The sequence below is a fragment of the Perca flavescens genome, chromosome 17, assembly GCF_004354835.1.
Source record: "Perca flavescens isolate YP-PL-M2 chromosome 17, PFLA_1.0, whole genome shotgun sequence".
NCBI lineage: Eukaryota > Metazoa > Chordata > Actinopteri > Perciformes > Percidae > Perca > Perca flavescens.
The window spans coordinates 6,273,403-6,285,820 of NC_041347.1; the positions used below are offsets into that span (position 1 = coordinate 6,273,403).

General features: G+C 43.1%; 1 protein-coding gene across 1 annotated transcript in view; it reads right to left on the reverse strand.

Annotated features, from left to right (window-relative positions):
* ncapd3 (non-SMC condensin II complex, subunit D3) overlaps positions 1–12,418 on the reverse strand; it is a 50,637-nt gene that overhangs the window by 16,278 nt on the left and 21,941 nt on the right. The window contains exons 19-24 of the mRNA XM_028604304.1: positions 10,094–10,203; positions 7,374–7,481; positions 6,032–6,146; positions 4,748–4,843; positions 2,342–2,580; positions 1,070–1,149 (exon numbers count right to left, since the gene is read on the reverse strand). Coding sequence (XP_028460105.1) covers positions 1,070–1,149; positions 2,342–2,580; positions 4,748–4,843; positions 6,032–6,146; positions 7,374–7,481; positions 10,094–10,203 — 748 coding nt within the window. The remainder of the gene's footprint in view (positions 1–1,069; positions 1,150–2,341; positions 2,581–4,747; positions 4,844–6,031; positions 6,147–7,373; positions 7,482–10,093; positions 10,204–12,418) is intronic.

Here is a 12,418-nt window from a genome sequence, read left to right on the forward strand (position 1 = left end):
GCTCCTGCTCCTTATTACAGGCTGTTCTCATGAACCATTCATACATATACTGTAGCTACGAAAAGTAAAGCACTGTTATTCGTATGTATTCAACAAATGTATTACTGTATAAACCACATTAACTAGCCTGACGCCGTCATACTCAGATTCTAGTCAGAATATGAGTCTGATGCTGCTCTATTGGGCTGGGATTATGGGGCGTGTTTCAACCGAGCCAGAAAAAGAAAACGCCTCTGCACTCAATTGGATAAACCTACAACCAATCAGAGCAACGGAGACATATGTCACAGAAGCTGCAAGTCAAAGGCAGGCTTCGACAGAGCAAAGGCAGAGGACGCGGTTTCCGTGTCGTGCGGATGGTTGTGGGAATGTGTATACATACGTGATCGCGGTTCTCTGTTCCTTATTTAAAATGAACGCGCTGTCGATATCTTCTATAACAGACATGATGGAGGAATCTACACATCTCAATTCTCCAGCAGCAGCCATCTTTGTTGTAAATAAATTCAACCCAAAGCGCTGTTTGGTGACGCGGTCGATTAAGTTACTGTTGATCATCTGTCCATCGTATAAATCGTATGCATGACACTCACTTTATGTACCGCCATCTCACGGTGTTCTGCACCTGGCTCAAAGTCACCTTTTGTCGGCTAAACCCAGCTAGCAACAGCCTCTGAAACGGCCAATAGTGCATGCCTTATAGCCCATTCCCAGTAACCTAGTGTCGGCTAAACTACCAACGGCCGCTGATACGACCAACATGGAGCTCTGTTGCCAGCGTCACGTGACGGGTTGGTCGCCTAATTTCGTAGGATATCATACGAATTGGTGTGCATAGACTTGTTCATGAGAAAGAGTTGCTTATTATCATGTCATGGATATCCTTCAAAACTGCCATTGTGATATTACAGCCCCCAACAGGATGTTGCTGCTGATTTCCCAAACACTGCACACTACATTGCCTACAGGTATCTTAAAGTCAACACAGTTTTAAAACCAGAGGATTATATGTTAAGTCCTAAAATTATTTTCTTATTTATCACCTTTCTATCTATGCAGTGTGATTTACCTGGCGATGGCAGGGACTGGGTCAACCAGCGCCACCATGAAGCGAAAGAAGAGGGAGCCCTTCCATTTCACAAATTCCTCCTAGAAATAAATAAGAAAGGCGATTATAGATAAACACTGAAAACACACCCTGCTTAAAGATTCCCAGAGCAGCCTAGTAGCATCAAGGAGGAATGCAGAGTCGATCAATGATCGCTACTGAAGCCTTATTGTTTTTGTTCTCATTACGACCCAAATTTGGTTGGCATAACCCTCAGACTAATGTGATGTTAAATTGTAAAGGAATAGTCTTTACAATGATGTCATAGGTCATGTGAAAACATGCTAGATTCTGCACGTGGTCTGGATCTTTGCATTTTTCAGGTAAAGTTCTGACACTTCTTCCCAGAAGGTATTAAGCTACATCAAAGATGTATAAACTTGAACCAAACATCAGCATATAGTTGTGACCCTGATGAATTATTTTAAAGAAAAGCAAAAGTTGTGCTTCTTGTAGGGCTGTGCAATTAATTGAATTTAAATTTAAATTTTGGCTCCCAATGATCACCAAAATAGTATAATTGAGAAAAAAAAGATTATTTTGCCATGTTTTGTTTTGCAAGAACACTCTTATTTTGTCTTGTGTTCTGAATGACATCCGCACGCGCACATCCGCCCCTCCCGAAGCCAGTCAGGGAGGCAAGTCATGTGCATATTATCCGCTGGAATTTAAAAACTCAGCGTGAGTAAAGATGGCAGCAGCATTTGGTGAGCAAAAAAAAGAAGAAAAAAGGCAAAATCAACTCAGTTGTCTGGGAACAGCTAACGTTAGCTAACCCTGCGGTCCCTCTGCCTTTGCCCCCCCCCAAGATTTTATTCTGATCCAAAGACTCTTTCTGTGAGATAAAGGACACTAACAGATTATACCCTGGACACTATCCATTCTATCCAAATGTTAATGAGTAATCGTGTTAAATAATCGTGATTTCAATATTGACCAAAATAATCGTGATTATTATTTTTTCCATTTTCAAGCAGCCCTAGCTTCTTGTCAATTAGAGAGGAAACAAGCATTCAAATATCGCAATCTGCTTGGACCGTGCTCATTGCCGCTAGCGTTTGTTGGTACATTAAGTTAACTGAAGGAAAAAAACCATAACTGTTGTATTTGTGTGTGCAAAAACAGCTTTGGACACAACTATTATATATGTTGATATCATCCCTTTTGTTTTACTACAATGAAATACATTTTTCAAACAGCCTAGTGAAGAAGAATGTGTCGAAGAGTTCCCACCTGGAGCAGGTTGGTCAGCATGATGAGGGTCTGCTCCCTGATGACAGCCTCATTGTCCCGCAGACAAGCAGAGATGTTGGGGATGTAATGATCCACAATGTTGGTGTATCGAACACACAGGTCACACATAATCACAACCACATTGTTGCGCACGGCAACCTCTGTGCCAATCTCCAGTTCTCTGGCAAACACCGGCAGGTACTTTTGGACGAGATCCTCATGCTGCAGACACAGTTTACCTAAACCAGACGCCAACGGAGAGGTAATGTTAAGAGAGCATTGCTTAGAGGTTACTGTCCAACGTTAGGTGTCATCTTGGACAATGTCGCCCACCCACTCCATGACGTGTGAGTCAAGCACAGGAATCAATGGGCCTTGGACTTATTTCACTCCTGTCAGCAGCTATAACCCCATAATTTATGTCTGCGCAATAATCATTCAATGTGCAATAATCTTGTTCACTTTGGCATTAATACTGTACATTTAAATCAATATTCTTATTAATACTGTTCTTGCATTTTGACACATTAATCATAGATCCTATTTTTCAGCATTATTATTACTTACACTGGTAAGTCACAGGCCACACCTGCAAGCTCCATGGACACAGGTCAGACAGTTGTTTGTTCCCAGAGGCGACTTTTTAAGCCTAAATCAACTTTTTGCCCACTGGTTCAGAATACAGCATTACATATATTTGCTAAAAATGTGAATTATGATATTGAAAATTTGTCTAACCAGAAAAGATCACCTAAGCAGAGTAATCTGTCTCACACTGAAAAGAAGGCGTTGGAAGCATTATTCAGAGACAGTGATCTAGTAATTAAAAATGCAGATAAAGGTGGTGCCATAGTAATTTGGGGAAAGGATATGTACATAAAAGAGGCTTTTCGTCAGTTAAACAACACAGAGTTTTACCAACCACTGACATTTAACCCTATTGAGTCTCTTAAAGAGGAATTGAAACAACTACTACATGTGGCCAAAGACAACGACTGGATCTCTAAATCTGAACTTGATTTTCTGTGGAATGAAAACCCAAGAGTGGCATCATTCTACATACCCAAAATCCATAAGTGTGTGGATAACCCTCCAGGGAGACCTGTTATCTCTGGTAATGATAGTTTGAATGAACCAGTCTGTAAGTATATTGACTATTTTATTAAACCGTGTCGGTCTTCACTCCCAGCATTTGTCCAAGACACCACAGATGTTCTGAATAAGATCACACAACTACAAAACATAGGCTCTGATACATATCTAGTCATTATGGATGTAGAAGCATTGTATACGAACATTGAACAGACGCAGGGTCTTGCAGCTCTGACACATTTTTTAAGCAGGAGACCTGAGTCGGAAATGCCACCCACTGATTTTTTATTGTCATTAACTAAATGGACATTGAATAATAATATCTTTATCTTCCAGGATAAGACCTTTAAACAGATAAAAGGCTGTGCTATGTGGGCCTGTTACAGCCCATCATATGCAGGTCTATTTCTGGGCACATAAATATGCAATTCGCACGGGCAACATGAACTATCCTATGGCAAGGCACTACAAGGAACACCATAATAGTGATCCATCGACTGTACAGATCTGTGGAATTGATCATATTCCATTGTCACTGAGGTAAGGGGACAGACAAAAACAACTAAACCAGAGAGAAAGTTTCTGGATTGATAAACTGCAGGCTACTAGTTATCCAGACCTAAATGAAGAACTTGATCTCAGTGTTTTTTCTCTAAAACCACATTGTTTATTTATTTTTCAATTGGGTATATTTCTATTTCTATTTGTACTGTGCATGTTTTGAATGTAACCTTGGGGTGTAGTCTAATACACTGCTCTATTTAATACCAAGGAGGACATCTAGTGGTCTTTCTATAATCCTACAACTCTGAACTTTCCTCTACCAAAATGGAGGCTTTTGACTGGTTGTGTTTTTTGATTGGTCTGTTTGAAAGCTTATAAGAAGGTCTCTTCCTGTTTTGGAAATTGATTGACTCCCTGACGAAGGCTTGTATGCCGAAACGCGTCGGAGTACTTTAAGATTTATGATGACTAAGCCATAAATAAAGGCTTTGTATTTTTCTAAAAGAGAGTGCCTTGGAGTTTCCTTATTGGTTTCTACATAGGTATGTCCTTTGTTTTGTTTTTCCATTTCTTTTTATAAATCCAAGCCATAACAGGTTTCGACCACACTCTCACATGCATGTTATATTTCTTCAATGTGAATTGTATTTTTGTGTGTGAAACAAACAAAAGATTTCTATCTGGGGGATCAAAGTATTACTGATTCAGATGTTTTCAATGTATGAGACAGCAGAAATGCATGGAAGTTAGGGCTATTAACAATGTTTGTCATATAGAGGAGGCAGATATAAACAGAGAAGAACAGGTTACCTAAAGCAATGACTCCGTGAGCTCTGACTCTGGTAGGTAGAGAGTTGGCTTTGAACTGGGACAGAGGCAGTGATGCTGGCAGCTCATCCCCGCACTCTGTCAATGACCAACATAAAGAACAAGTCAGCCATGTTACCAACAAGTTACCTACAAAGTACAGAAATGTAAACAAGGTTTGAGGTAATTTAGAAATAGCTAAAACCGTGTTTTTCAACCAGATTTTTACACAGCAAAATGCTTAGTAGCTAATGCTTAGCTGCTTAATATGCATCTTGGTCACAATTTAAAATAAAACCCAAAACTATATATATAAAGATGAAGTTGCGTCTCCACTTTCTCCCGCTATAAAGCCAAAATATCCCGGATGCGGCCGCTGTCATCTTGCGCATTTGAAACCCATACACATACAGGTTTTTCCATTTGCATTCGCGCTGGCCAAGTTGCCATAGGGACTATAGGAGGGGTAAGGGAGTGACGCAAGCACGGCAACGGTCTTTATAGCGTCGTCACTTGACTTTAGCGCCACATACAACCAGGCGTTTAAAGACTAGGCTGGAGTACTTAACAGAGAAACACAGAAGACGAAGGCTCCAGTGTAATATGATCCTAATTAATATGATGGAAGAAGATAGAAGAACATTAGTATTGGAAGAGGATTAACAATTAGCTGGTTGAATGCGTAAAGTTTGTCTTATGAGTTAGCATACGTAGGCGAATTGCAACAGAGAGTGAATAATATGTACTGTTTGTGTTTCATACGTTGCTAGGTCACTAAGGGTTCATATGCGGAAAAGGGAAAAAGACCCTGCCCTGAAGTAGGAGCTGAAAGAGTTACAGGAACTTAATAATCCCGAATTGGTCCCGTCGGAACACGAGAAAAAAGGGTTCTAGGAACATTATGTTCTAGGAACTGCAAAAATCCCTCCGGTCGGAAAGGGGCATATGCTTTAAACACATAACTTGGTTTTGTTAAACGGGATTTCCTGTATTATATTTCAATTTCATTGTCCTCCCAGTACCTTAAAAAACACATCCCTACCAACACATCCCTTGGTGTTTAAACGCAGGGCAGATTTTAGTCTGAATCCCGGCTTAATATAACTCTACCTGGGCCATATAAAGACTTTTAAAAAGGGCTTGCAAACACCTGACACGATTTTACCACAATTGACTGTAATAGGAGTACACCTGATAACACCACTACTCTCACCAATTCTCATTCTTCTAACCTCCAAACCAGGATAACACACAGTATCTCTGTTCTTAGATGTCCATCCTTCCTACCTGCCAGTTTGTCAGAATGTGTTGTGAGGACAGATTCCACCAGCAGCACCGTCCTCTTGCCAACCTTGGCAGGACAGTTAAGTGACGCCACACCCAGAGTGTGGAGGTGTTTCACCTTGAAGAGAGAGCATTTTCAGTTAGATTACAAGCACAGCTATCCCACACCGGAGATGGTGCAGCACCCTAAGACAAATAAAAGAGTGATGTGCACATCCACACTAATTTGCAAACAACTTTTTCTCTTAGTTTCAGTCCTCCGTCGAGACCATAGACTGTAAAAATAATGGACGTAGCATCAGTGACGTCACCCTTTGGTTCATGGACCGCTGTTTTCAATTCAATGCAATTTTATTTATAGTATCAAATCATAACAAGAGTTATCTCGAGACACTTTACAGATAGTGTAGGACTAGACCACAATATAATTTACAAAGATCCAAAAATTCCAGTAATTTAGTCTGGACCATAGGCTGTAAAAAATAATGGCAGAAGCTTCTGGGTCGGTGACCGTATTGTCAGTTTTGGCAACCAAAAGCTGATGCCTGGTTGCCAAGCCGGCAACCACTTTAAAAAGTTAGTGTTGAGCCCTGTGGTGTTCCACAAGGTTCTATACTTGGGCCACTGTTCAGCCTTATGTTAATGATCCTGTCCTGACGTAAAGAACCAGTTATATGATGTAGATGCAGCACATAACTGTAGCTGTAGATACACAGGTGCACAAACCAGCAGGCTGCTTCAAAACGTATCAGTTCAATCAACCATATCATAAGATGGCTTGACAAATCATGTCTTAAGTTAAATGTAAGTAAAACTGTTATGTTCTTTGCAAAGCGACCATGTAGCAATCCAGAGCCAGATATAATTATATCAGGGCAAAACTTGTAAGTTCTGTCTAAATACAAGTATCTGGGTATCTGCATTGATTCAAATCTCTCCTTCAAATGTCATTTAAAAAGTATATACAAAAGAGTTAGATTTAATTTAAGTAACTTTAGATTTGTCAGACAATCACCCAGCTTTGAAACTACTATGATATATATGAATGCCATGATTATGTTGCATTTTACATATTGCTTGACTAGCTGGGCTCAGGCTAACAAATTCACAAGGAAGCCACTTGAAACTATATAAGCGTACTCTCAAAAGTCTAGCTCAGAAACCCAATAGCTTTCACAGCTGTCAAATTTTAAATGGTGCTCTCATAGTCGTTTGCTTTACTACAGTTTTTAGATGGATTAGCTATTCAGCCAATAGCCAACATATGGTAGTGCGGAACACATCGCAAAAACTAGGGCAATGGGCCTTTAAAGCTGACTTTGAACCTGCATGGGAAAGATCTTACCATCAGCTCCTCATTGAAGTTCTGGGCTCCATTTTCACTCAGGATGATGCCAGCTAAATAGGCCTCAGAGACCGACACCAGCTCACCACAGTGGCGGTTCAGAAAAGCCTGAAGAAAACAGAATAAATCACATATATTGCTTGTGTAGTATTCAATTATTTAATGTATATTGTTTCCTATTATTTAATGTATACTCTGTATGTGAGCTGTGTGATATTTTGCTGCTGCAACACCGTTATTTCCCATTTTTTTGGGATCAATACAAATCTATCTATCTATCTATCTATCTATCTATCTATCTATCTATCTATCTATCTATAATGTCAGAAACTACAAGTGGGAATTGGGGTTGAGTTATATTTTGGTTAAATCATAATGTAGGACAGACGCTGATGTGATGGACATCATATTGAGAGAATATGAATATTGGCTGATGAGTTATGCCTGCTCCGTGCTGGAATTTTACAAATTTAGATTCTGCAGAATATCCAAAATTATACAAGTATAAAGCAACCGAAAACATTTGAGGAGCATTAAAACAGTTAAAGTTTAAACCCTACACTGAGTCATAATTTAAAACATATCGATATCAAATTGACACTGGTCAAGCCGCAGAACATAAATACTTAATGTGGACATATTATACTTTTCCGTATTTTATGTCATATCTACAATGTCATGTTAAACGTGGCCAAAACCAATATTCAAATTCAAATAATTAGGTAAACATATTTTAGACAAATCCCAGTGAGCTAAAACATTCACAATTCCAACTGTTCTGAACACTCCGGTTTCAACAGTTTTTTTCTACTCTCTGCTGAGTGTTACGCAACACTTAGCCGAACTTCTCTGATTGGTCATCAGCTCAAGGTAGGCAGGACTAGAGTGTTTTTTTTTTGTTTGTTTTTTTAAAGATACTGCGGTGTAAAGGCAGTGACACATCAACCCGATTATCAGCCCGCCTGACAGTCTGGCGAGGTCAGTGACTCGAGTCTGTTCCGTACCGTCGGCCTTCATTTGGGCCAATTTGACTTGTTGAATTGGAAGGCGTAGTAGAGCCGCTGCTCCTTTGCGTCGAAAGGAGCCAGTTGAGGTGGTTCGGGCATCTGGTAAGGATGCCCCCTGGGCAGCGGGTGTGGGAGGCGTTTCAGGCACGTCCAGCTGGGAGGAGGCCTCGGGGAAGACCCAGGACTAGGTGGAGGGATTATATCTCCAACCTGGCCTGGGAACGCCTCGGGATCCCCCAGTCGGAGCTGGTTAATGTTGCTCGGGAAAGGGAAGTTTGGGGTCCCCTGCTGGAGCTGCTCCCCCCGCGACCCGACACCAGATAAGCGGACGAAGATGGATGGATTGATGAATGAATCGGAAGGCGGGCAGTCATACACAATGACCAATCTGATTGGTGGAGCGTAACCTGGAAATGACGAGCGGGATGAGCGTGACTAACGCCTCTCAAAATCTGACAAAAATCTTTTAAACTGACCTTTGTTGATCTGAAATGAAGACAGATCCAGCAACTGCATGGCCTATTTCTCGCTTAAAATGTTTTCAGAAACACGTTTTGGTGAACATTTTTCGTAAAATATGAGATCGTATTCCGAACGAGCCGCCATTATGGCAAATTAGCTGCCGGTTTTAATTTTTTGGGCGATAATACAGATTAGCGGCACCTGCTGTTATGGAGACGTATTACGTCTCTTGCACGCGCAGAACGTACGCTCAAGTCGGCGTCGCTTCGGTGTGTTCTGAGGCATTTTTTTGACCAACTTGGGGAGGCAGTCAGTCCAACTGGCTTTTCTGCTGAAGGTCGACCATCGGGTTGGTGTGTCAGAGCCTTTAACATTGTTGCGGCAGTAAAATATGTCATCTTAGCTGCCAATGTTGTTAAATTCTCCCCAATTCCGGGGCACATTACTCTTGTATGTAATACAGTGTAGTATTTGGTTTAAAAGCCTTAATCTGCGATTATTTTTGACTGTAGAAAATGTACTCTATTAGTGTTCACTGGTAACAATAGTAGTCATCTTGGCTGCCAATAGAAAGTAGAAAGTGCTGCTTCGTTCCATTACAATCTAACATTAGCATACTGCTAACTATTAAGTAGCTGCATGCTAACGCCAGATAGCTGAAATCTTGTTGGCCCATGCTGGTCAATTTCGGGTCACATTACTGCTGGGACATCCGGTTCTGTAGTATTTGGTTTAGAAGCCTTTATTGGTGATTTTTCACGGTACAAAGTTCTGCTATATACTCCTTTGCAGCAGCTCCAGCTGCTACTAGTGAAACAAAACTGGAGCAGAGCGGAGATTTGAGGAAACACGCTGGCCAATCAGAGCAGACTGGGCTTTCTCGGGCGGGGTTATTAAAGAGACAGGCGCTCCTACAGAGCATCTCATACAGAGGGTGAATACCGGTGCAGAAGCCATGGGCAGTATGAGAAACAAGGTGTTTTTTGAACATTAAAGCATGTAAACATGTTCTAGTAGAATCACAAAATACATATGAACCTGAAAATGCTATTTAATAGTTTAAAAGCTGCCACAATTTTCATTTTAAGGCCCAAACTTTCTTAACAGAGCTGTTTTCCAAACTATGGCCTTTAGTTTACATTTTGCATCCTAACATTTCTAATTATGAAACGATGCAGAAAAAAAAGCTTGATTCCAGTGCTGTCCTACTGCATGTCAGCAATTTTAAAGTGAAAAGGCAAGATCACCAACCTGAGTCTCTTTGATGTTTTCACTGCGTCCATATTGATAAAGAGTCTCTACAGCAGCACAGATCACCTCCAGAGACAAAGTAAAAGTCTTCAACCAAGACATCAGATCACCTAGAGAGAGAGACAGTTGTTTACATACAGAAGACCGGAAATTGTGTCAGACAATGCCTAAGTTAAAAAATCTTCACAGCAGAATAAACAGGTTTAGAGCTGGTACAAGAAACAGTTTGTCATTACAGCTAATATAACCCTTCATGACAACTGTACGGGGGGGTGAAGTTTTATATGACTCAGGTGTTTAAATTATATTAAATTAAGCAACCATCACCTCTCCGTGAACCATCACCTTATCGTGGTGGAGGTTTGTGTGTCTCTGTGAACCTGAGGGCTGTGTTGTCTGGAGCTGTGTGCTCCTGGTAGGGTATCCCAAGGCAAAGTGGTCTCAGGTGAGGGGCCAGACAAAGAATGGTTCAAAAACCCCAATGAATAAACGAGGTAGACATGGAGTGACCCTACCCGGAGGAAGCCCGGGGCCCCCGTCTGGAGCCAGGCCCAGATGGCGGGCTCGTCGGCGAGCGCCTGGTGGCCGGGTTTGCCACGGTGCCCGGCCGGGCACAGCTCAAAAAAGCTACGTGGCTCCTATCGCTCCAGCCCATGGGCCCACCACCTGTGGGAGGAACCGCTGGGGTCGGGTGCGTTGTCACACGGGTGGCAGTGAAGGTCAGGGGCCTCGACGGACCAGACCCGGGCAGCAGACGCTTGCTCTGGGAACGTGGAACGTCACCTCTCTGTGGGGGAAGGAGCCGGAACTGGTGCGGGAGGTGGAGCGCTACCGGTTAGATCTGGTGGGGCTCACCTCTACGCATAGTCTCGGTTCTGGAACCATACTCCTGGATAGGGGTTGGACTCTTTTCTTCTCCAGAGTTGCCCAGGGTGTGAGGCGCCGGGCGGGTGTGGGGATACTCACAAGCCCCCGGCTGAGCGCCGCTACGTTGGAGTTTACCCCGGTGGACGAGAGGGTCGCCTCCCTACGCCTGCGGGTTGTGGGGGGGAAAACTCAGACTGTTGTTTGTGCATATGCACCAAACAGGAGTTCGGAGTATTTGGCCTTCTTGGAGACCTTGACTGGAGTCCTGCATGGTGCTCCAGTGGGGGACTCCATTGTTCTGCTGGGGGACTTCAACGCGCACGTGGGCAATGATGGAGACACATGGAGAGGCGTGATTGGGAGGAACGGCCTCCCTGATCTAAACCAGAGTGGTTGTTTGTTGTTGGACTTCTGTGCTAGTCATGGATTGTCTATAACAAACACCATGTTCAAACATAGGGATGCTCATAAGTGTACCTGGTACCAGAGCACCCTAGGCAAAAGGTCAATGATCGATTTTATAATCGTTTCATCTGATCTGAGGCCGTGTGTTTTAGACACTCGGGTGAAGAGAGGGGCAGAGCTGTCAACTGATCACCATCTGGTGGTGAGTTGGGTCAGGGGGTGGGGGAAGACTCTGGACAGACCTGGTAAGCCCAAACGGGTAGTGCGGGTAAATTGGGAACGTCTGGAGGAGGCCCCTGTCCGACAAACTTTCAACTCACACCTCCGGCGGAGCTTTTCGTGCATCCCTGTGGAGGCTGGGGGCATTGAACCCGAGTGGACAATGTTCAAAGTTTCCCTTGCTGAAGCTGCAGCGTAGAGCTGTGGTCTTAGGGTCTTAGGTGCCTCAAGGGGCGGTAACCCACGAACACTGTGATGGACAACGGTGGTCAGGGAAGCCGTCCGATTGAAGAAGGAGTCTTTCCGGGATATGTTATCCCAGAGGACTCCGGAGGCGGTTGCAGGGTACCGAAGGGCCCAAAGGGCTGCAGCCTCTGCCGTGAAAGAGGCAAAGCAGCGGGTGTGGGAGAAGTTTGGAGAAGACATGGAGAAGGACTTTCGGTCGGCACCAAGGTGCTTCTGGAAAACTGTTCGCCACCTCAGGAGGGGGAAGCGGGGAACCATCCAAGCTGTGTACAACCAAAGCAAGAGCTGTGTCCGGGTTCTCGGCAGTAAGTCGGACTCGTTTCAGGTGAGGGTTGGCCTCATAACAACTGTTTTTTTTATAAATTCATGAAAATGTCCGGTTTTCACTCTTTTTCATGGGACTATTAAGCGTGTACTTAAATTGACTGGCGCTTTGCACACAGTACTACGGTACTTTGTTGTGTGACGTAATTCCCGAGCGGCTGCTTTGTGGGCAGCTCTGCAACGCGCACATACACAGGGACCAGAGCAGACAGCGGAGCAGCATTGCACACAAAATGACGCAGTGTTTCCTGCTAAAGATTTCCC